Source organism: Moschus berezovskii, chromosome 2, assembly GCF_049115385.1.
Source record: "Moschus berezovskii isolate FMDL1 chromosome 2, NW_MosBer_1.0, whole genome shotgun sequence".
NCBI lineage: Eukaryota > Metazoa > Chordata > Mammalia > Artiodactyla > Moschidae > Moschus > Moschus berezovskii.
Genome location: NC_142461.1, coordinates 108,607,249 through 108,631,223, shown reverse-complemented (window position 1 = coordinate 108,631,223; position 23,975 = coordinate 108,607,249). Strand labels below are relative to the sequence as shown.

Below are 23,975 nucleotides of genomic sequence, written 5' to 3'. Positions count from 1 at the left end.
AATCTGTAAACCTTTTATTTTCTTTCCTTGCCTTATTTCATTAGCTAGGACTTCCAGTATGATCTTAAAAAGTGGTGAGAGGAGAAGTCCTTGCTTTGTTTGTAATCTGAATGGGAAAGGTTCTACTTTCTTCCATTACATTTTAAAACTTGTTGTTCCTATAAAGGAAATACATTGAGTTTTTCATAACACCTTTGAAATAGACACCTCAATTCTTTTACCACTTTTAGGATTCTTTCAGATGTTTCTATTTTTGCTCAGCATTCAATTATATAGTATGCAAATAACTATATTTTACTTTCTTCATCCTTATTAAATAGTGTAATTGTATCTCACATCTAATTGGATTGGTATTATAGTGTTGAGTTTTTCCTAAGCTTTATGAAAATACGTTTAGGATTTGTAAAGTTTTTTGTGGACCTTGGAGATCTGTGTGTGTGTGAGTGTGTGTATAAAATATTAGAACAACTGGACAAATGGATGTCTACCTCACTCCATATAGTAAGCAAATTCTAGAGCTTTCCTGGTGATCCAGTGGTTAAGAATCTATCTTGCAATGCAAGGGTCACTAGTTCATCCCTGGTCCAGGAAGATCCCACCTGCTGCAGAGCAACTAAGCTCACACACCACAACTACTGCGCCTGCACTCTGATGCCTGTGAGCCACAACTATTGAGCCCACGTGCAGCAACTGCTGAAGCCCGCACACCCTAGAGCCCGTGCTCCGTAACAGAAGAAGCCTCAGCAATGAGAAGCCTGTGCGCTGAAACTAGAGACTAGGCCCTGCTCCCCATAACTAGAGAGACCCTGTGTGCAGCTATGAAAACCCAACACAGCCAATAAGTAAATAAATATTAGAAAACAAATTCCAAATAGATCAAAGATTTAAATTTATAAATCTAAACCATAAAATGATAAAAATGATGGAAGAAAATATGATGGATCCCTCCACACTCTCAGGGACATGGATGCTTTCCAGAGCATGACACAAAATCTAGAAACCAAAGAAGAATTAGAGTATAATCATCAAATAACATGTAAAATATTTTAATTAAATTTTGTAATCTGTAGCACAAAACACCATAAACCCAAAATACATACACTGTATATTTTTAAAGCCCCCACATTCCCAAATTAAATAGTTCATATTGTATCTAAAAGAGTGCAATAGATTAAAAAGGAAAAGAAAATGAAAACATGTACTGTTATTTAAATAGTCACAGAAAGAAAAGAAAATATAGCTCTTGAACATATGCTCATGTAAGTTCACATAAGTTCAGTTTTTCTCATTTTAAGACAAATACAAATTAAAACAGTAATATGGCCCCTTTTTTGCCCCAATCAGGTTGAACATACTGAAAATATGATAACACATTATGTGGTGAGGATGTACATGAGCAGGTACCATATTCCATTGTTGTCAGAAAAATCAATGGGTTCAACCTTCAGAAAGAGTTATTTTGTAATAAAGCAAAATTAAAGATTCACATTTTGCATAGCTAAGTACAACTGTAGAAATTGATACTATACTATTCACATATATGTGAAAGTATGTGTATAACATATATTAATTGCATCTTTATTTGTAATAACAAAAGGTTAAAAACAGGCTGAATACCCCTAACTCAGGAATTGGTTGAATAAATTATAGTAAGTACAAAAAGAGGAAAACCATGCAGCTGATAAAGAGTTGAATCTGTAAAAACCGATAAGAACTGAACTCTAATAGGCATTTTTAGTGAAAAGTGCAGGGTGCAGAAAATGTGTGAGTATACATATACCTATGTGATTGACGCATATCTATTACATAGACAGATAACAGTGGTTACATCTTGGATCAGAAATTGATTTTTTGCAAACAAGAAGGAAGGGGAATTTTCCAGTTTCCTTTAATGTTTTGAATTTATATCATTTATCCATGTATTCTATCAAAAACTAATTAGACAGAAATAAAACCATCCATATATTGATGTTATAATACTTCCCTTAGAAAATGCACCATACTTGTTATCCCTAAACATTTATTTCAAAATAAATAACTGCTAGTATTTTCCTGATTCCTTATGGGAGCAGTAGAATTTTAAGGCAAAATATTCTTTTTCTATTGATTTAAATTTACTTGATTTAAATTTTCTTTTCTTCCAGGCCCTAAGCTGAATTAAAGGACCTCTGAAAATTTCACTAGTTTACTTCATGGACAAAGAGTACAAATTTAGACTTGTATACCCAGTAAAGAATCTGCCTGCAGTACAGGGGACTTGGTTTCAGTCTCTAGGTTGGGAAGATACCCTGGAGAAGGCATGGCAACCCACTGCAATATTCTTGCCTGGAGAATCCCTGTAGACAGAGGAGCCTGGCAGGCTACAGTCCATGGGGTCTCAAAGAGTTGGACTCAATGAGCGATTAAGCAAATTTTCGGTCACCCACCAAAAATATGGTCAAACACTTCACAGCAATGGGAATCTCCCTCAGTAAAATTTGAAGTTCCTGTAAGACCTCTCACAAGATATATGGCAGCAATTTCAATTTTTCAGTTCATATACACCAAAGCTGCAACTGACTGTATCGCAGTTTGTTGACCTTAATGAGTTAATGATCTTTCCTCCTAGCTCAGTTGGTAAAGAATCTCCCTGCAAGGCAGGAGATCTGGGTTCAGTTCCTGGGTCAGGAAGATCCCCTGGAGAAGGAAACGGCAACCACTCCAATCTTGCCTGGAGAATCCTATGGACAGAGAAGCCTGGCCGACTAGGGTCCATGGGGCTGCAAGAGTCGGACACAACTTAGCAACTAAACCATGAACCAATGAGTTAATGCCGTGTCCAAATAAAACTTGTGGCCAAATGATAGCCTAGGCTCTGAGAAGTTTGGCTCAGTATTATCTGTGAAATTTGAGCTGATATTAAATATGCCTTAAAACAATACATTTGGGATTTGGCCTCCAGCATCTGATCAGGTCTGGCAGCTATATAGAGTCAAGAGTTTTGCCTCAGGTCCTTATGTTTTGCACTATAGGATTCTAGCATCAGCAAGAATATGATTATTGCCTTTAGTGAAGGAAAATATCTCAGTGTTTGAGCTTGTGGAACTGTCTTCTTTCTGATTATTTTTTCCTCTGAAATAAGAGAATTCAGCTGTCTCCTGTACCTACAGTTATCTTCTCCCACCCACAGCCCAATCTAGTAATTTCTATCCAGCCTAGCCTTTCTGCCATTCTTAAGTCATCTAATTGTTGTCTGTCTAACCTTAGACTGTCTCTTTCTATATGCATTTAAGTAGGCCGACCCTAGCATGACTGATGCCTTGACAGGTCACAGTTCCATTGTCTTTGTCTCAGAAGAGATGAAGGCTCAATCAGGACAGCCATGGCTATTTGACTGGTCATTAAATCTGGCTGCAGCAAACTGTTCTGACTGGCTTGATCAGGAGCCACTTGTGCGGATTAGACAGTTGCATTTTACATCCTCTCGGCGACAACTCCCTTTCCACTTCATCCTGTTGATGAGTTAACCATGGTCTCTATGGGGCTACATCCTCATCTTCTGGGTGGCTCACAGAGTGAATAGCTCATTTGGGACAGGGTGGTACTTAGCCAATGTACTTTAATTAAAGTTATACTTGAATAACTTCCTTAAGTTATGGCAGTTTGTTCCTACCTCGCAAAGTGTAAGGATTGGATTAATAAACATGGGACATTTATAACAAAAAAGCTGAGATAGAAAACATGTTTGTTAAGCCAAACTCATTGAAACAGAAAGTGGAATGATGGTTGCAAGAAGCTGGGGAGGGGGGGAAATGGAGAATTGCTGTTCACTGATATTAAATTACGTAAGATGAATAAGTTCCAGAGAGCTATATGACTTTGTGCCTATAGTTGACAATACTGTCTTGCATATTTAAAAGTTTGCCTAAAGGGTCATGCTAAAGACCTCAAGTTAAATGTTCTAGCTATAAAAAAAGAAAAGAATTTATATTTAATTATTCCATTTGGATTTAATTGGAAATGAACTTTTCAGTCTTCTAGTTTGTATTGCATAACAGGAGGTGGCAGATATTAAGATCTTTTAAGCTGCTTAAAATATGTGTATTCTTTCTCTTTAGGACTTCATATGCAGAGTAAATGGTGATTAAAATGTGCAGGATGACAAGATGGAGCAAACAGTGCTTGTACCACCAGGACCTGACAGCTTCAACTTCTTCACCAGAGAATCCCTTGCGGCTATTGAAAGACGCATTGCAGAAGAAAAGGCTAAGAATCCCAAACCAGACAAGAAAGACGATGATGAACATGGCCCAAAGCCAAATAGTGACTTGGAAGCCGGAAAGAACCTTCCTTTTATTTATGGAGATGTCCCTCCAGAGATGGTGTCAGAGCCACTGGAGGACCTGGATCCCTACTATATCAATAAGAAAGTGAGTGTGTTTTATCAGGCATATTTTGCTGCTTATTGCCTTATAGTATACCTTAGATTGTTACAGTACCAACATATGCTAAGTTAGCACAAACTCTAAGTATCCTTCTTTTTGGGAAATAGAACACATTTGCATATGCTTTAAGCATATATACGACAAATAAATTGATCAGATCATAACAGATGGAGCTGTCCCAAATGTACACAAAAGATATCTAAAAATAAATGTAAGTCATAGGCAGCTATTTTGACAAATTAAAAACTTCTCCCCAGGGGTTATATTTACTATTTATGAGTTTTCTGTACTTGAAAATCCTGAAATTGTCACAAGTATAAAGATCTCAAAAATGTTGGTATTAATTTTTCATAGAACAAAATTTGATACCACAAGGATTTTCAATTTTTATATTATATATAAATATTATATATTGTATTAATACATAATAATAATAATATGTATTATATTATAATACATCAATTAAGTTCCTGAAGAAACTTTTTCATTTGGGAAAAAACATTACTATACACACTATAGTTTAAACAATTATTTAATCTTTTGGTGGGAATATATTAATATTGGTAAGGATTAACCAAAATGTAGTAATCTAAAAATACATAAATTTGAATATTCATGCTTGAAATGAATGTATTAAGTACTTATCCTTTCATTATGACCATGATTTCACCAAGCCAAGAAGAAAAGTATAAAAAAAAGATTAAATAAAAAAATTATTATATTGACTTTAAATTTATGGCTTGTTAATTTGCAGTATTTTATTATATTTTCACCTAAGACAACATATTTGTTAACTCTTGGTGGAAAGGTACAGCACAAAGATTGTAATTAAGCAAATGAAATGTTTTAGTTAAATATGGTCCTTAAAAGTGCCCCTAAAACTTTTAGGGATGTTTTTGGTTGCTGGCACAATTATCACGTTAGTTTTTATGAAGTGCAGAAGTTTGGACTTATGGTATGTTAATTCAAGGCAGTTTTGTAAATCACTTCTCATTGACTACTGCAGCTTTCAGAGGTAGAAACCTCTTAGGTTCAGAATTTTTTTTTAAGTTTTCAGCCTATAGCTGGTTTAAGTATAACAATTTTCCTTTTTAAAACTGATTTGTCCATTTTACAGTAATGGAAGAGATTAATCATTTTCAATAGATTTATTATCTTTTATGTAAATTTGTTTTTTAACATCGTAGTATTAAATCTTAGTAGGCAAGCCACTATCTGTTTCATAACTGCCATTTAAATTAAGAGAAAAATTACATTTTGTCATTCAGTCACCCCTTTGGAAATTAATATGACATCTGAAAAGCTAAACCCCATATTAAGCAGTCTATGAGGGGGTTATTTGTACTTTTTTTAAAGTAAAAATGTGATAAACCAGTTATTCAAACATTTTAACTTATTTAAAATTACTCTATTATTGAAGTTATCACTCTGATACGTTCTAGCCAGAAATTCATTGTAACTGAAGTATATGACTTTATGTGTGACTTTATTTATAGCCATTGGACATATCCAAGCTATTTAGAGCAGCTATTATCATGGGTTAGTGGGCTCCATCCTAAACAGGCATTTTGCTACCCCTAGACATCCAGTCCCCAGCTTTCCAGTAGGAATAACCATCTGAAAGTTATTAAAGTCACCCAGAACCTACCACTTCATCAAACAGGATCCACAGCTAGGATCCCAGATCCTCTGCCATGTCTTTATTTGTCAAACAATAAATGCATACATTGAGAAAGACCAAACTAATGCGTGTTGACAAGGGCAGCTCTTCTTCAAATAGAAACCAAATCATCCAATCAACCTTTTCCTTTAAATTGAAAAATTTTTAGATTGATAAAGTTGTCATCTTGAGCAAATGTCCCCAGACAAAGCAGTCCACAATTGGTTTATAGTGAATGATGTGTAACAAAGGATATAAAGACAGATGGAAAACAAAATGATGTAAACCCTTCCAGATAGTTAAAAGAAAGGTCTTGAAACTGAGGATGAAAGACAGACTCTGAAGGAATGACTATTCAACCAGATTCTTGTGCTGAAGTAACCCTTATAAACTTTCTTAGGTTCACATTCAAATTTGCCTTTATCATATCCTTATCTTCAAATGCACATTGTGTGAGGAAGGAAAAACATTCTGACATTTTGGAACAAATCGGTGTTCAAGTAGCACAACCTGATAAGAGAAATATTGTTATCAGAAAGGAGGTTTCCCCAAGGTGAGGCACATCCATTGCTTTCACTTTGAGCTGACATCAAGCAAGTCTCCAAATGTAAGTCATTGAAGAGAAATACCAATGAAACTTTTTGCAGGACTGAAATCCTTAAAAACTAACATGGCATACTTGAGCTGTGTGTTTGAAATTTCCTTTTTTTTTCCATCTTGTTTTAAAACTTCCTATAGTTATGTGTACACTCTTTTCTAGTTTTAAATTTTCTTTCATAATTGGATTGTTTCTGTATGGAGGAATAGTCTTAAATTCTGAATTTGTCTCCTCTGATTGATGGTAGAATGCTTAGAAAAATAATAACCTTTTTAAAATAATGAATATTTCTTTTGATATTTGACCAATTTCATTTTAGTGGCTTGGGTGTCTAAGGATGGCAGGGTGATCTTCATTAAACAACACAATACACATACACAGTACTCCTGGCATAGATAAAGGGTCTAATGATGGAAGTGTCACTGGGGAAAAAGCTTCCTAGGATGAGATTTCCCATTCCCACCGATAATAGGGATGTGGGTTTTATTGCCTTTGTGGGTTGTAACATACAAATATTAATCAGGCTAGTGACTCCCCTAAGGCTTAACTCAAGTACAGTACTTAATGTGTCAGTTGTATCTATATACCACATCTCTATAGTTTCCTTCTTAAAAATGTATAGAATAAACAAAGCAAGCCTCTTGTGAGAATGGTTGGAGAACCTTTGTTGTTTTAGGTTAAAGTGCAGTGGTGCACGTATATGAGGAATTTTCCTATAAGGAATAGAAAGGACACAAACCACAGTGAAACTGTCTGTGATCTTCTACAAAGACAGTGTCAGTGAGCTTGTGGAAATGTCACTGCTGATGGTATATTTTCGGATGGCATATGCCCACATATTTTTTCTCTTTTGCCCCAGTTTAAAGTGTACTAATTACATAATGTTCAAAATTTCTGCTGAGATTGTTAAAATAGTTTAATCCATGGTCAATGATATTGTGGCAGTAACTGGAAAAATAGTATCAACTGTCTCATGAACATTCATAGCACATGAAGCATTCCAGATTCTCAGATGTTTTAAGCCTTCAGAAGTCCAAGGTAAGAACTAAGGAATAAATTAACAGTGCTATCAGAAGAGACCCACAGAATTTTCCACACAGTGTTAACTTTGGTTCCATGGCTTCAGAACATAATTCCAGGCTGGGTTCCTTTTTTTTGTTTATTTACTGTGTGGCAAGGCACATTTTAGCTTGTGAACACACCTTTATTTCCTCATGCGATTTTTTTTTTTCACAGTTTCCTTTCATAGCTTCGGTTGATAGTGCACCATTTGGCTATACATTCAAATTCTTCACCCACTCTTTATTATAGAAAACTTCTTCCTTCTCATGTTCTTCTTAAAATTACAGATGACTCATTAGTATCCTTTTGACTGTGACAGTGTACTGGAAATAGAATGAGGTATTTTAGCTGTGCAGTGAAAATGGATGCTTGTTAATTATGGAATGTACAAATGTATCCATTTAAAAATGTACTCTTTACTTGACTGTCTCACCAACCATTTAAAGACAATTTATTCTCCCCTTTTATCAGCTCTTCTAAAAGAGATGCATGGCCCCTCTTACTGGGGCTGCATGAAAAATTGGACAGGAACTTGCGATTTTAAATTCATGCCTAGTTTGTCATCACCACAGGAGTTTTTAATTGTTACGTGGGGTTGGGGGAGTTATTTGTTTTGGTTTTAAACAAATTGGAATTAGGTAGTTTTTCTTGCAAAAGTAATTTAAAAGAAAATCAGAACAATAGATGGTAAGGGCTCATGATTCCATGAATTCTCATCTTCATGATTTTTCCTTGTATATCATTAACTCCTCTAAGATTACCAGTCACCCAGGCTCTCCCTCCCTTAGTTTCAGGGCACTATAGTTCACTTTTAGATCTTTTTCCTATCCACCCTTTGTTTCTTCCTTATGTCCCTTTCTTCTTTGTCACCTCCCTGTCTATGGCTCAGAAACAATCCCCAAGTTGATGAGGGTGGTAGTTAAATAATGGTTAACATTTATCAAGTACCTCCCATATTAGTAAAACTTCAAATGAAAGTGACCAAAACTCAATGGAAAATAGTTTTTGAAAACAAAAAAACAAATAAATGTGTGTATAGGGTAAATCTGGTCTTAATATCAAAGGATCCAGTACCTAAAACAGTGTCATCAGGACTCAGTCCTTTTGCATTTCTCACTCTGCTTCCGCCTATGCCAGCTGCATTCACAGGCTGGTTCTTCCCACAAGATGGTAGAAATAGCCATCAGTAGCACAAAACGAACTTCTACAGCCTAGTAACTCCAAAGAGAAGAATTCATTTTTTCTTCAAAATTTCTCCTGGAATTCATTTTACTAGGTCACATAACCTATTCTGAACCAGCCACTGTAGCCAAGGGTTTGTGATGGTCTCACTGGCCAGATCAGTGTCACATGTTGACCAGTGTTGCCAGGGGATGGATCAGCTCCACCCAAGCCATGTGGCCAGACAATGAGGCAGCGGTTTTCTGTAAAAGGAAGAGATAGAGACTGTGAAGAAGGTGTGCTAGACAAACAAAAGCCAAGCTCTGTCTATGCTTTAGGAAATTTACAGTTCTTATTTAACCAACATGCCCTTCCAAGATAACTCTTATCTTTATTCTAAAATGATGAAACTGAGGTAAAGTAATTTTCCTAAGATCATAGAGCTATTAAGTAACAGAGACTAGATTTCAAACCAGATCCTTCAGCTTCCATGGCTTGTTGCCATGCTACTCTGGATTTGCAGTTGTCACACTAATGAAGAGAAGTCAGTGATGGAATCTAAATAAGCCTGTCGCTACTTTTCCTGCCTCTCCACACAGGCCACTGTGAAGCTGTCCTCATCTCCTCGGCTGGCAGTATTTCCCAAACCTGACTTGTTGCTTCACTACTTCTACTCAGTCAGGACCTGCCTTTATAAAAACTAAAATCTTTGAGACTCAGTGGCTCCAGATCAGTTCCTAAATTAATTAGAAAATTACATTTCCCATCAGATTCTAATAGATTTTTTTCACGTTTTTTCCAAAGAGGACAGATTCAGGTAACATGAATTGTGTGCCTCTGTAAAGAAATGCCATTTAAATTGGGATCTCAAGCGTAGAAAGAAGAGAGAAGTCTTCCTTGGGAAGGGAACAGCCTGTAAGAAGACATGTAATATAGTGGAACTGTAATAAATAAATGGAAAGTAAGATGTGGTTGGGGAGATGGGCTTGGGGCTAGATCAAAGCCCCAAGAGTTTGAAGTTTAAGGGAAAAATAATTCCCTGAAGACTTTGGGTAGAGAAGTGACAATGTTCACGTTTTGCTTTTAAGATCAAGTTGGGGGTCTTTATTAGAGGTCTGGTCTAGATTTTTGACAAAGAATAATGGATGAGATCAGAATCCATTTTGGAGACATAATGCTTAAGCATTACATGGGAGCAAACAGATGGCATTGTTTTTTGAATATGAAATTTGGGAGGAAAGAAACTGAGCAGCAAAGTTCCAACGTGAAAATTGGCACTGCTTTGTTTTAACTTATGTTAAAACACATAAGTTTTAACAAGTGTTTGTTTGTGTATATATTTGAGAACCAGAGATACTTATATTTTTAATCCTTTAATCCTTGTGTTTATATGGTACTTGGAATTCATTAAGGAGATTCACATGTTTTATTTCATTTCTATCCTTTAAGCCACCCTGAGGTTAATAGTATTATAATCTTTTCCATTCAGATAAAAAAATTGACATGGAATAATTTGCCCAAAGTCTTCACACAGCAACATCTGCAATAAAACTGGGCCAATTAGTCCTTTTCTGTCAATGAAAAGTTAACTGAGCATGGACTATGTACCATACCCATGTTATAGGTTAAAGATAAAGGGATGAGAAATTTTTGACTCCCAGATTTTATCAGTTTACCTGTGGTTATAATTTTTCCTCTCCATCTGAGGCAGAGGCAGAAGCATCTGTAACCAGCTGATGGGAACCTAGTTGGGGACCAATTATGGGGTCATCTCTAGCACTGGTCCCACTGCAACTATTCTTCCCAGTTAAACCTTAGGGACAAGCAATTTTACAGACTCTTTTCTGGGTACACATTGTTCTCCTTTGCATGAACTTAAAGCAAAAATTAAAAAAAAAAAAAAAAACCTATGAGGCCTTGAGCCTGCAGATGTATTTTTGTTTGTCTCATGCAATACTGTTTAAAATTTTGAATTAGTGTCTGAGATTTATAAATCAGAAGATTGCACAAACGTTTAAACTTGCATATTTAGGTTTCTCACACACTATCAGATCTGGCATCACTGATTTGCATACCAGAAATTAACATGTCTCTTGCACTGTCTATCCTCTGTGGGGTGTTGGTTTGTGATCCCTGGCTTCAAGACAATTAAATGAGGGCTGGATATTAAAGCTTGGTGGACCGTGGGCAGGCATCAATTCACAGATTGTTCTTTAGGCTGGTTATCCCTCATCTAAGCAGAAAAATAGAATGAGATTGGGAGAAAAAACATTTTTAAATTATTGCTTACTCACTTTGGAATCAGGTAGAGAACCTGTGAGAATGCTCTCCATACCTCAGTGAGCCAGGAAAGGAAGGAAATCTTGGCCTGAATCCACAGGTTATTAAAAAATTTTAAAAAAAAGAAAAGCAAAGAAGTAGGTGAGGTCATTTAGATAGCTCATAGGGAAAAAAATAGAATTAGATACCAAGGAATTGGCCCACAGTGAAAGATGTCCCCAGAGATATGTACTAATGGGAATCTCTTGCCTTTCTATGCAATTATTTACACCCAAAGCTCTGAAGCATCTCTTCTGCCATGTGGTTTCATTCTGCCCTTTCTTGCTGGAACCTCTTCTCAGGCCAACAGCTTAGAGCTGGAAAAAGGTTGACCCCACTTTTCGAAGAAGATAGAGCCAGGGAATTTCCCTAATTTGAATGCCAGGGTAATATCAAAGCAGGGAGAGAGGTGCACCTTGCTGACCCACTTAGAAATCTGTTAACACTTTTAGAGCGATGATTTCTTATAAAGAGTGATAGAGTTCCACGCTGTCATTACACAGAACTCTATCTCATTAGGAATTATATAGACTTTTGAATCTATATGTAAATATATATCCTTTCTTTGAGAAAAGATGTTCAGAGTTGCAAACAATTGACCTCCAAGCACATTTTTGTGTCACAGTATAAGTACAAGTTGAAAATCACCTCTCTAAATTTTGAGGCTAAAGAATAAATGTAATCACCTGATAGCATATTCTGTTTTTCTATTATTCATGGTCATTGCTTACCTTCCTCTGTTATTTCTTTTGCTTTTGCCAGTACATTTACTATAAGGGCAGGCAAATTGAGTTGGCATCAATCCTTTTATTTGGCATTTTTAAAATAATGTTTAGATAAACACAAAGCTGGGCCTTAGGTTTAAACTATTTAAGAAGCAAAACACCTAGATTGAAAGAAAAATCAAGATAATGGACATAGTTTTTAAGGGAACAGGGAAACTCTAGTTTGTTAAATTCAGTGTTCATCCTGAGGGGAAATGATAAATCATTTTCTAAAGTCTCAGAGACAAGAAGGATTACTAAATAGTTAACAAGTACAGATTCATAAACAATAATCCTACCAAACTATTATAACTTAAGTGTTTTCTTATTGACCACGCAGTGTATAAAGGGGAAAAATTTTAATGCAGGTGCACAGCATAAGCGGATAACAAAAACAGATTCATAGTCCTCCTATTGCAGATCACCCTAGTTATTCATTAAAAGTACAGAATACTGCGCATCACAATCTGACCTACTAAATTAGAATCACAACACCTCTGTGAGCTTAGTGCATGAGTGCATGCTAAGTCACTTCAGTTGTTTCTGATTCTTTGTGCCCCCACAGACTGTTGCCCGCTAGGCTCCTCTGTCAATGGGATTTCCCAAGCAGAATACTGGAGCGAGTTGCCGTGTCCTTCTCCAAGGCATCTTCCTGACCCAGGGATCAAACTCGTGTCCCTTACATGTCCTGCAATGGGAGGCCGGTTCTTTACCTCTAGTGCCACCTGAGAAGCCCCAAGTTTAGTGTATATATTCCCATTTTTCAAAAGAGACAAATGAGTCACAGAAAAATTAATACTTGTCCAGGATCTCAAGGCTAGAAGGCGGCACAACCAGATTTTGAGCCAGACATCCAACTCCAGAGTCCACACTCTTAATAAATACATAAGCTAAAACAAATCCTAAATAATTTTTTAAAAAGAAAAAAGAATTAAAAAAAAAAAACAAATCCTACTTATATTTTCCTAATGTTGCTTTCAAGAGTATTAAACTTTGATTATCAGGAGTGTAACCTGCTTGGGTTTTTGTTGTTGTTTTCTTTAAAGCTGGAATGGATTTTTACCTAACAAAGCTTGCTGAAGAGAGTATGACCTGGCAGTACAATGAATGGTTTACACCTAGGTTGGTGCTGCCCAATTCAGTGGGCAGTATTCATGTGTGGCTATTGTTCTTGAAATGTATTTGACATATGGCACGTTCAGTCTTTTAAGATTTAGAATGGTATAAAAAGAGGATGTAACTTATCTCAATAATTTTTAATACTGATTTCTGCCCCAAATGATAATATATAGGATATATCGTGTTAAAATATTATTCAGATTAATTTCATCTGCTTTTTTTTTTCCTTTTTAAAAATATGGCTATTAGAACTTTTAAAATCACATATGTGTCTCAGATTTGTAGTTCACGTAGTATTTCTATTTGGTAGCTCTGGTCTAAGTAAACTTTCACTAATACTTCTAGATTTTCTTCTGTCAGTAGAGATAGTTGAACATTTGCTAGTTTTCAGGCTTCTTGGGGTCATAACTTACTACGTATTCCAAGTTTCTTGGGGGTCTTTGTTTTCCCTACAAACTTCAGCACAGAACTTTGTGAATATTGTGCTAAATGGTTAACGCACATCTTCTGCATTGAAGTGAATTGAATTAGCAATTGGACTGAGAATTAGGTCTAGGCTGCTTTCCAAGTGTCTGAAACACTCATACATATTAACAGCTTAACATATAGGGACTTAGTAAATGCTACTTGAGTTTAGTAGCTATACATAGAAGAGATAAGTGACAAGCCTGATCAATACCTAGTACTTGAAGAGTTATATTCCTACAAATGTGTCTCTAAAGTGGCATTTTCTATATAACTTCTCATTTCTAATTCAGTCAAAATGCTGTCTTGAAATTTGTTCTGAGGCACAGTATTATTCTCAGGTTAAAATGACTTCATGAATTTCTTACAGCCTTGGGCTGTTTAAAAAAAAAGAAGTCTGTTTCAAGCTGGATCCTACTCTATCAGCCTTTTCTCCTCCACCATCAATTCTGAAGTTTTCCTTTTCTACTGAAGTGACTTAATGCAATAAAAATTTTCCTGAGTAGTTATGTTGATGAAATTTTTATTAAACTGACTAGATTTAAAGAATGTTGATACTTTCCTCTAATAAGACATTCAGTACATTCATTAAAAAAGTCAACATCAAACTTAAAAACTTAGAATGGTAAATTTTATGTTAGGTGTATTATACAATAAAAAATTAGGGGCAGGGAGTTAAAAATATCACTCAGTCGAACAGCTCATAAATCTTGCTTTGCTTAAAGCTGCATATTTGTTTATACAATTTGAAGTACAGAAACATCTTGCCTGAAAGTGAAAATGTTAGTTACTCAGTCGTGTCCAATTCTTTGCGACCCCAAGGACTGTATGGCCCACCAGGCTACTCTGTCCATGGAATTCTCCAGGCAAGAATACTGGAGTGGGTTGCTGTTTCCTTCTCCATACATATTTGTTTATACAATTTAAAGTACAGAAACATCTTGTCCTCCTTCCCTGCTGTTTTCTTTTTGACCCCTTACCTATGAAATGAGGGAGGCAGATATCTCTATGTTGGAAAATTCTAGAGTTAACTTGACTTCTTGTAAGTAACAGTGTTTGGAAAATTCTAGAGTTACTTAGCAACTAAGGATGCACACACACACATCCTTTCGTTAATCCTTAATACTTACGAACTAAATGGCTTCTTGGAGTGCAAGTAAATATAAGGAGGATGAATACAGATAGATGACAAAATAGATATGAAATTAGTTACAAACTGTAAATTTGAAGTTCTAAATGGAACTTACTAACATAAAAATGATTACAGAGTCAAGATTCTAACATTAGGTTTCTCTGTAAGTCAGCAGTTTAAAATGAATCCATAAACACTTTAAGGAAGTATTTGTGTAGATTGTATGTAAATATATATGTTTCAACCTGGGAACAACTGAGTCCTCACAGAAGAAACCCTGAAATGGTCCCTTAATGCTGGTCTTAGCATCAGCTTCCTAGGAACTCTATCAAGAATGTCTTATCTCTCTATACTGCTGGCGAAAAATTAAAGAACAAGCATTGTTATATAGTAAAACCTCACTAATTTCATTATACATTCTAATTGTAAGCACTTACACACTGCACACATTTCTTAACTTATAAAGTTAAAAATACATTCTTTGAATTTTGTAAGTAAATAAGTGAAAATATCCTGAAATCGGTAAAAGTCTCTATCTATCTTGAACAATTGAGAATTATGTCCTTTTGCCTTTAACTTTTGTGTCAAAGTATTAATTTCTCTATGTGTAAGGACTTTTCATTTGAGAATTGTTTATCAGCATCAGGGGTGCTGTGGCGTTCATTAGCTTCACCCTGCTGAGTTCTGGCTCTTTTTCTGTGCCTTTTTGGGCTCCTCTTGGTTCAATTTCAGAATCTTGATTCTTTTTCTTCTTGGTCTTTAGGGCAGAGGTTCTTTCTTACACCCTTTCATTTGGCCTCTGCAGCTTTGCCTTTGGCTTGATCACCGCCTTCCTCTATCTTTTCTACTCCTTTGTTAGGTCTACTCATGGTTTGGACTGGAGGCTGGCTACACAGCCAGAGTCACAGGTGATCTTTTCTGTGAGTGGTCCTATCTCCTCAGGATGAGCTGGATTGTTATTCTTATCCACTGAGCTACAGTCAGGATCATCTTCAACCCCCTCCCCAAGTTCATGATTTAGCCCCATATGGACTGTAACTTCTTTTCAAAAATTTATTGTTTGTTGTTGTTTAGCCACTAAGTTGTGTTCGACTCTTTGCGACTCCATGGACTGTAGCTCACCAGGCTCCTCTGTCCATAAGATTTCCTAGGCAAGAATACCGGAGTAGGTTGCCATTTCCTGCTCCAGGGATTGAACCTGCGTTTCTTGCATTGCAGGCAGATTCTTTACCACTGAGCCACCAGGGAAGCCCTTTCCAAAATTAGGCTTGTAATATTATTTGAAACAAGGGTATTCTTATTTTTAAAAAACATATCCTATGCTATGTTTTTACTGGCTTTCCCACTCCCAGCCCATAATATTTCTACTAGGGTTTACTCAGCATAATTTTGGGGAGAGGAAGCATAGGCAGTATGTTTGCAAGGTGGACCATATTTGGTCCCTAATTAGCTCACTCAGGGCTTTTCTGTGTCCTTGCACGTGTATACTCCCTAGGGCAAAAGCATTTGCATTGGACAAGTCTGTGCACTTTTTATGATGATATCACAGTGACATTTAGGGGCACGGAATCAATCAGAGAAAAAGGCACTAAATACTGTAGACACAGGTGCTTGCTCCTCCAGTAAGCACATGTGAAACTCTGACCTTCTACAAATGGATATCATGATACAGTTTTCTTTGTATTCTTGACCCAAAGTCCTTCAAAGATGAAAGTGGAAACATGGAGTCAAACTTACGTGTAGAGCAGTGCTTCTCAAACTCTCTGTGGTGAAGATGAGGTGGCTAATCTATAAAATACAATAAAACTAATTTTCAGAAAATTGAAAAAACAGACCCACAAAATACAGTCTTCTGTTTTATTATTAGATGTGACAGATGTAAAATTAGTTTGTCAGACTGGCTTACACATTTCTAAATACCTACGTTCAGTGTCATGTTGCAGGTCAGGAAAAAGTTGGAGACCAGCACTGGTTGGACCAGGGTCAAAGCTCTCCTTTAGGGCACTTCTACCCATACCAGCCAGGAAGAGCTAGTTTCAAACAACAACTCAGTAAATATTTTGGAATGATTGCTTGCATTTAGAAAACCCTGAAAATAGAGGGAAAAAGAGTTGAGAAATCTGTAAATACCTGAAGACTAAATGTAGAGAATAAACGCTTGTCAAAGATTCTTACTAGAAAATAAACATAAGGTTAATGCTTGCTCTGTAGTAATGCTGGCTTCCATCTATGCATTTAGAAGGGGGGTAGAATTTTTGAAAGAATGGTGAATTTAAATTTAAAAGATCTGTAGTTCCCTTCCCAAGACATGTTCTTCATAGAGAAATAGGCTTCCTTTCATCACCCCCAGGCTGTTTAAATATATATAAAAGTCCCAAGAAACAATGAGTGAGAATCCTTGATAGAGGGTTGTACGTTGCTGCTTTGTTGGTTGTTGTTGTTTTGTCTACATACTGCTAATTGTGCTCATATATGGCTAAATTTTGGAATGCCAATTCCATTCACATCCATGCATCCTGGATTCTGCAGGGTCTTTGAGCTTTTCCTCTATGCTAAGAAAGCACTACATGAAATAGGCAATCAGTTGGGACTGGAATTCAATGTGTCAGCTAACTCAGAAATCCAAATACAGAATTTAGTACTCCTAGTCAACAGATACTCTCCAGGGAACTTGGCCTCCAGAAATCAATCATTGGTTTACATACATCTAACCCAAGAGTCGGTTTAATGGTGGCTGTTTTTATTTCCTGTTATAAACAGAGTGATTTTTTTATAAGCAGAAATGGTAAAAGAATATTTAAAAAAGTATTAGTTTTATTGAATGATTTTGTGTTCTACAGCATTAATTTTCAAAATAAGCAAAATGAGAAAGCTGAAATCACTATAAAAGAACTGCAGTGTCTTAAGGATCTGTAGAATGAAACGTGCACCCTTTTGAGACTTTCATTTAACTTAGATATTTAAAATACTAAGAAAATAAATAAATTATGTTGGCTAACTATCTTATAGACAATAAAACTGCAGGATCAGGTCAAAGGTAAGTGATATCTCTGGATATTGTTTCTAGTTAAGAGAGCCTGGAACAGTTTGTCCTTATGGTACACTTCAAAAAGTTGCAACATTGGAATAATTCATGTGGACAAACAGAAGGTGGGTAACAGAGTTTAAATGGTTGATACTTTTATACTTCTATGTTGTGTTCCTATCTTACAGACTTTTATAGTATTGAATAAAGGGAAGGCCATCTTCCGGTTCAGTGCCACCTCTGCCCTGTACATTTTAACTCCCTTCAATCCTCTTAGGAAAATAGCTATTAAGATTTTGGTACATTCATATCCTTTTCAAGTGATCAATATTAGCTATTTGTACATAATCTATAAGTGCTTTGTAGATAAATGTAAGATTAAGTTGGGAAATGTCATATTCTGCAGTTTTTATCATTTTCATTTTGTGTTTTCTTTTGTCATGTAAGTCTTTTCTTAAAATTTATTATATTAATGTTACTGAAATTTACAGTCTTTACTATTATATATGCACACTATATATATATATATTTCAGTCTATTATATATCAAAGTCTAACATTATATATCTCTCTCTAAAATTACTCATCCTACAAATCTAGTGTAAAGCAGACTTATTTTTACAATATTGTATAAAGTTTGTGACTTTCTGGAATTTTCATGGAATCCTGATATAATAGCAAGAAAACCAAACCTATATCCAGAGCCAAGTATAACTATATCTATAATATAAAGCATTTTCCTGTACCTTAGAGTTAACCTTTAAGCATAATTTCCATTGGAGAAGATCCGGGGACTTTGGTCAATATGTAGCTAGTTTTTGAACTTTCCTAATGAATTCTGTGAAGGAAGTACTGGATCACTGGCTGAATTTCAAATGGAAGTCATTGAATTATGACTCTGCTGTGCAAAACTGATTGCTTAGTAAAGACTCTGGAAGTTAATGAAAGATGCAGGGATTATATTTCCAAAAGGTCTTCAGGGATTTAGCTTTGTGATTCTCACTGGTGTTAAAAAAAAAAAAAAAGAAAGAACTTTGCAACTAAATTTATCCGTTCCTATTCATTGGCCAAAAGCCTTCACTTCTGATTATGTCTCATTTGATGGCTTTGGCAATAATAAATATAGAATTACTGGTGTAATTATCGTCTACTTATACTACCTGATTTTTAGAAAAAAAAAAGTTTCAAAAACTTAAAAATCCATTCTATTTTTAAACGATAACAAGAGATTCCTTATGGTATAAGTATGGTATTAGTGAATTTCAGAGATTTGAAACATAGCTTTTACACGTTCCAAGCTTTTACGTTTATGGAGGTTTCTTTATCCTAGTTTGTGTTCCTAGTGCCATCGTGTGGTCATTTGATGAAAACTTTCTTTTTCACTTATGGAAAATTTTTGCTTTGGCTGTAGATTGTTGTTGAATGTTAGATATGAATGCAAGAAATCTGTGTTTTACTCCTTGGCTAAGTTATCTACTTTCTCTAAAGTTTTAGCTTTATTTCTCTGATTTCTAAAATATAGGAATTAAATAGTTATCTTTCAAGGTCCATAATTCTATTAGGTCCTAGTCATTTGTTTCAGCTAACCTTTAGATCATATCTACTAACCAGACCTATTCCAATAATTCACACTTATTATCCCATTTAATCTGTACCTCAAACTGATGAGTTCCACATCTGATGAGCTCCATTGCATAAAATTCAGTGGAGACACTAGAAAGTTCAGTGGCACAGAGAGGTTGAGTCATTTTTATGTTGCTAAGATCACCTTTATGTTGAATTTTGCTTATATTCATATCATGCTAAGTCATGACTTTGAAATATTCACTTTCAGTCTTATCCAATGCTGCTATATGTTTACAAACATTTGAAATACAATGACCTGACATTTAACACCCTGCTATAATATATTCACCTATATTGTATCACATGTGTTTAAGAAATTACAATTCTGCAAGGATGTGCCTTCCTCAGCAATTCACTATTTTAATCAACTGCTGCTGCTGCTGCTAAGTCACTTCAGTCGTGTCCGACTCTGTGTGACCCCATAGACAGAAGCCCACCAGGCTCCCCCATCACTGGGATTCTCCAGGCAAGAACCCTGGAGTGGGTTGCCATTTCCTTCTCCAATGTGTGAAAGTGAAAAGTGAAAGTGAAGTCGCTCAGTCGTGTCTGACCCCCAGCGACCCCACGGACTGCAGCCCACCAGGCTCCTCCATCCATGGGATTTTCTAGGCAAGAGTACTGGAGTGGCTTGCCATTTTAATCAACTAAATTAGTTCAAATCAGTGCTCTCTGCTCAAAAGCTATGCAACTCCAGAATGCCCACAGTTTTCCCAATGAGGTCTTCTGGGAATAAATAGATTGATTTAATAACAGTAGCAAAAGCCACAGTTTACACTTTTATAAAGTTTTCTTGTACATTTTCTCATTCAATCTATACAACCACCCTGTGAGAGTAGTGTTATTATCTAAACTTAAGGATGAGAAAAATGAAATTTAAAGAGATTAGATGATTTGTCCACAGTATATTTGTCACTGAATCTAGCCAAACTGCAGGTTGAGCGTTTCAATGTTAGTTTTGTATAATATAATACATGGGTTTGGGTTTTCTTCTGTGTGTTCCTTAACAATAACCTACATTATTCAGCATGCTAATTATGTGCACTATTTTGACAAACTGTGTGTTTATGACAATGAGTAACCCTCCCGACTGGACAAAGAATGTAGAGTAAGTTCAACTAATAAGCCACCTATGTGAGTGTGTGTGTGTGTGTGTGTATTGTTGCATAGACACAGAGATGTGTATCTGTGTCTGTATATATGTATTAAGGATTTAATATCTCTCCATGTGTACTTGGTGGTGACCAGAAGCCCATCATTCTTGCACCTTCATCACTCTCCCTTTAGGATATACAGTGGCCAGAGCAAATATGGTGAAAGTTATCACAGAAAGGAACCAATGTGGTAGACCTTGGTTCCAGTTAACTTCCAGATTAATTCAGTGAGTCTTCCACATGCCCTAAAAAGATACTATCAAGCCTCACCAACTTTATACTTCCATCAGGCACATCCACTCTGTGTCAGGCCTATATTGGTTTCAAATGTGGTCACCAAAATATCTGCTGGGAAAAAAATCCCCAAATTTGGGATTTTCAAACTTGATTATTTAATAAACTGAGGGCTGTGCTAACTGAGCTTCCCTAGTCACTCAGACAGTAAAGAATCTACCTGCAATGCAGGAGACCAGGTTTTAATCCCTGGGTCGGAAAGATCCCCTGGAGAAGGAAAAGGCAACCCACTCCTGTATTTTTGCCTGGAGAATTCCATGGACGGAGGAACCTGGCAGGCTATAGTCTATTTTGTCACAAAGAGTCAGACACAACTGAGCAACTAACATACACACACACACACACTGAAATGAGAGTAGCATTTTCAGAAACCAAGTGCATTGCTAACTGTTCTAATGGACTCTGTTCTGGAATACTTTGAGGACAGCAAGGCCAGATATGTGGTAAGTGCTGCTGGGGCTGTTCTCATGGCTGGCGTGGTAACCACTATTGCTCTGTGGCTTCTGACCCTTAAAACAACAACCATGGGGGTATTGTCAAGGGCCTTTTCCCTTCCTGGACACTTTCAGGTTGGAGCCAATAAAAAGATAAAGTTTCTGAAGAAGTGAAAGTCGCTCAATCGTGTCCGACTCTTTGTGACCCCGTGGACTATACAGGCCATTGAATTCTCCAGGCCAGAATATTGGAGTGTGGGTAGCCTTTCTCTTCTCCAGGGGATCTTCCCAACCCAGGGATCGAACCCCGGTCTCCCGCATTGTAGGTGGATTGTTTCCCAGCTGAGCCACTAGGGAAGCCCAGAGATTCTGAAGGAAATTAAAAAAAAAATTATATACAAAGGATTGCTTAAGTATTAACACTAACGTGTGAGGCCCACAGGTCTCAAGTTGATTTGTTTCTGTGATTTCATTCTCCAACTTCTGAGTTGAAGATTAAAACATCTAAGTTTCTAGTTGGAAATCTATACATTTCTTATTTAAACTGAGTAAGTGATTTAAATTTTGGAAGCATCTAAATTTCAAATCTGTCTCAATATTTTATTCTAAATTAGATTTTCACCTCTGATGACCCTAGAATTATCCATTTGGCATGAACAAATTTCTTTTCCCAAGTAAGTTAACTTAGCTTATCTTGAAAAAAGAGAAAATCTTAAGACTTACTAATTTGTCAATGTTCCCTCATTCATAAAACATGATTGAAATTAAGCATTTTTACTTTCTAAAGGAAAATAATTTTATGCTTCCACAATATTATTTACCAGCTACTCCATCATGTGAATGTACTGGATAATTCTCAGGAGGCTCTATTCATTTGTGTCAATACTAAGATATTTCAGATACACTTTATACAGTATGTATTTCTCACTCTGCTCTTAGGGCAATTTAAAAACAACTCTGTGTGTGTTAAGGAGTTGAATTTAAATTTCAGACTATGTTTTATTTCCATGAAAATAATTTTAACCTGCATGGATTCCTTTTTAAATGTTTGTTATTAACATGAGAGAGTGTTAAGAAATTGATATGCCATGAAAGAAAGTGATTAGTTTATTTATTCTTTTTGGATACTTGTCTTCAGGTACACCTTCACAGGAATATATACTTTTGAATCACTTATAAAAATTATTGCAAGGGGCTTCTGTTTAGAAGATTTTACTTTCCTTCGAGACCCATGGAACTGGCTAGACTTCACTGTCATTACATTTGCGTAAGTGTTTTTTTTTTTTGGAAGCTTCAAAAAAGGATATATTTTGGCTTCTATGAATGTTCATGCTTTTAAAGAATAAGCTTGCTTTAACTGTAGAATATTTCTGTGTGATTTTGCAACAGAGGTCAAAGAGGCATTTCACTTTGGCATAAAGGCTTTGTAGTAATTGAAATTATAATGTTCACACATAAACATCTGTCAGCAAATTTCATACATGCTGCTGTTTCAACAGTACACACACACATTCACACACACACACGTGCTAATATGGAAGCAAAAGTGTATTTATAATCATCTGTGAAAATGGTTTTTAAAAATTACAACCAAAAAAACCTCTGCTGTCCCTGAAAATTTCCATTGACCTTACCCACATCTTGCACTCTCCCCAGGTTCTTAGGTAGAATAAACATCAAAACATTTTGACATAACAAACTAATAGAAAAACATAAGGTTCTTAATATATATTTGCTATTAAATGGTTATGTCATCAACAAATGCACAATTAAGGCTTACAAACAAGCATACTCTCTGCCTCTTCCTATTTCTCACTTGATCCTTTCCTTTCTCCCTCTCCTTTCCCCTTCTAATTTTCCTCATCATTTTCTTTATATAAACCTTCTTATCCTTATTTCCCAACCAGATAAATTCAGTAAGGCACACAGCACAACTTCTGCAGTCTGCTTTCTCTTTTTTTTTTTTTTTTTTTGGTCTAGTGATAAACTTCCCTGAGAAAGAAGAAACCCAGAAAAGTAACAAGGCCACTCTGCACTAGGTGAAATTAGAATGTGGAGGAAGATGGACCAATGTGGTTCACCCACATTCTTCAGCAGCTGGTTTACTTGGCTTCTTACAGGCATAAGGATGTGGGAAGATGGGCAGAGGAGAAATGGAGCTGATATTCTCGACGCTCCAAATGCTGCCTGTCTCGTCTAAATTCCATATCTAGTCAAGATGAGCAGATTCTTCACCATCCCCTCTGGCCGTGGCTCAAAAGAAAGCATTTTTGAGGGGCTTTGTTTCTTGAGGCTAAAATAATAGGAATGGCAAGAGTGATCATTGGGCCCCCATAAAATATTGTTCTTAATTTGCCTAGCTTTCACTTGAGTTACACCAAGAAATCCTGATCACATACAGATAGGCAATAAGTCAGTCTGCCTGAATTTCTCTTGGATGATTTCATGTATTTTTTAAAAACTGAAGGCCTAAAACTATTAGTTCAATCACTTAGTCATGTCTAACCCTTTGTGACCCCATGAACTGCAGCACGCCAGGCCTCCCTGTCCATCACCAACTCCCGGAACTTGCTCAGACTCAACGTCCATTGAGTTGGTGATGCCATCCAACCATCTCATCCTCTGTCACCCCCTTCTGCTCCTGCCTTCAAGTCTTTCCCAGCATCAGGGTCTTTTCCAGTGAGTCAGTTCTTTGCATCAAGTGGCCAAAGTATTGGAGTTTTCAGTTTCAGCGTCAGTCCT

General features: G+C 36.2%; 1 protein-coding gene across 6 annotated transcripts in view; it reads left to right on the top strand.

Annotated features, from left to right (window-relative positions):
• Nucleotides 1-4,145: 4,145 nt before the first annotated feature.
• LOC129538674 (sodium channel protein type 1 subunit alpha) overlaps nt 4,146-23,975 on the top strand; it is an 88,391-nt gene continuing 68,561 nt past the window's right edge. For all 6 annotated transcript variants that reach the window (XM_088829843.1, XM_088829841.1, XM_088829836.1 and 3 more), the window contains exons 1-4: nt 4,146-4,409; nt 17,918-18,036; nt 20,370-20,459; nt 22,372-22,500. In XM_088829843.1, coding sequence (XP_088685969.1) covers nt 4,146-4,409; nt 17,918-18,036; nt 20,370-20,459; nt 22,372-22,500 — 602 coding nt within the window. The remainder of the gene's footprint in view (nt 4,410-17,917; nt 18,037-20,369; nt 20,460-22,371; nt 22,501-23,975) is intronic.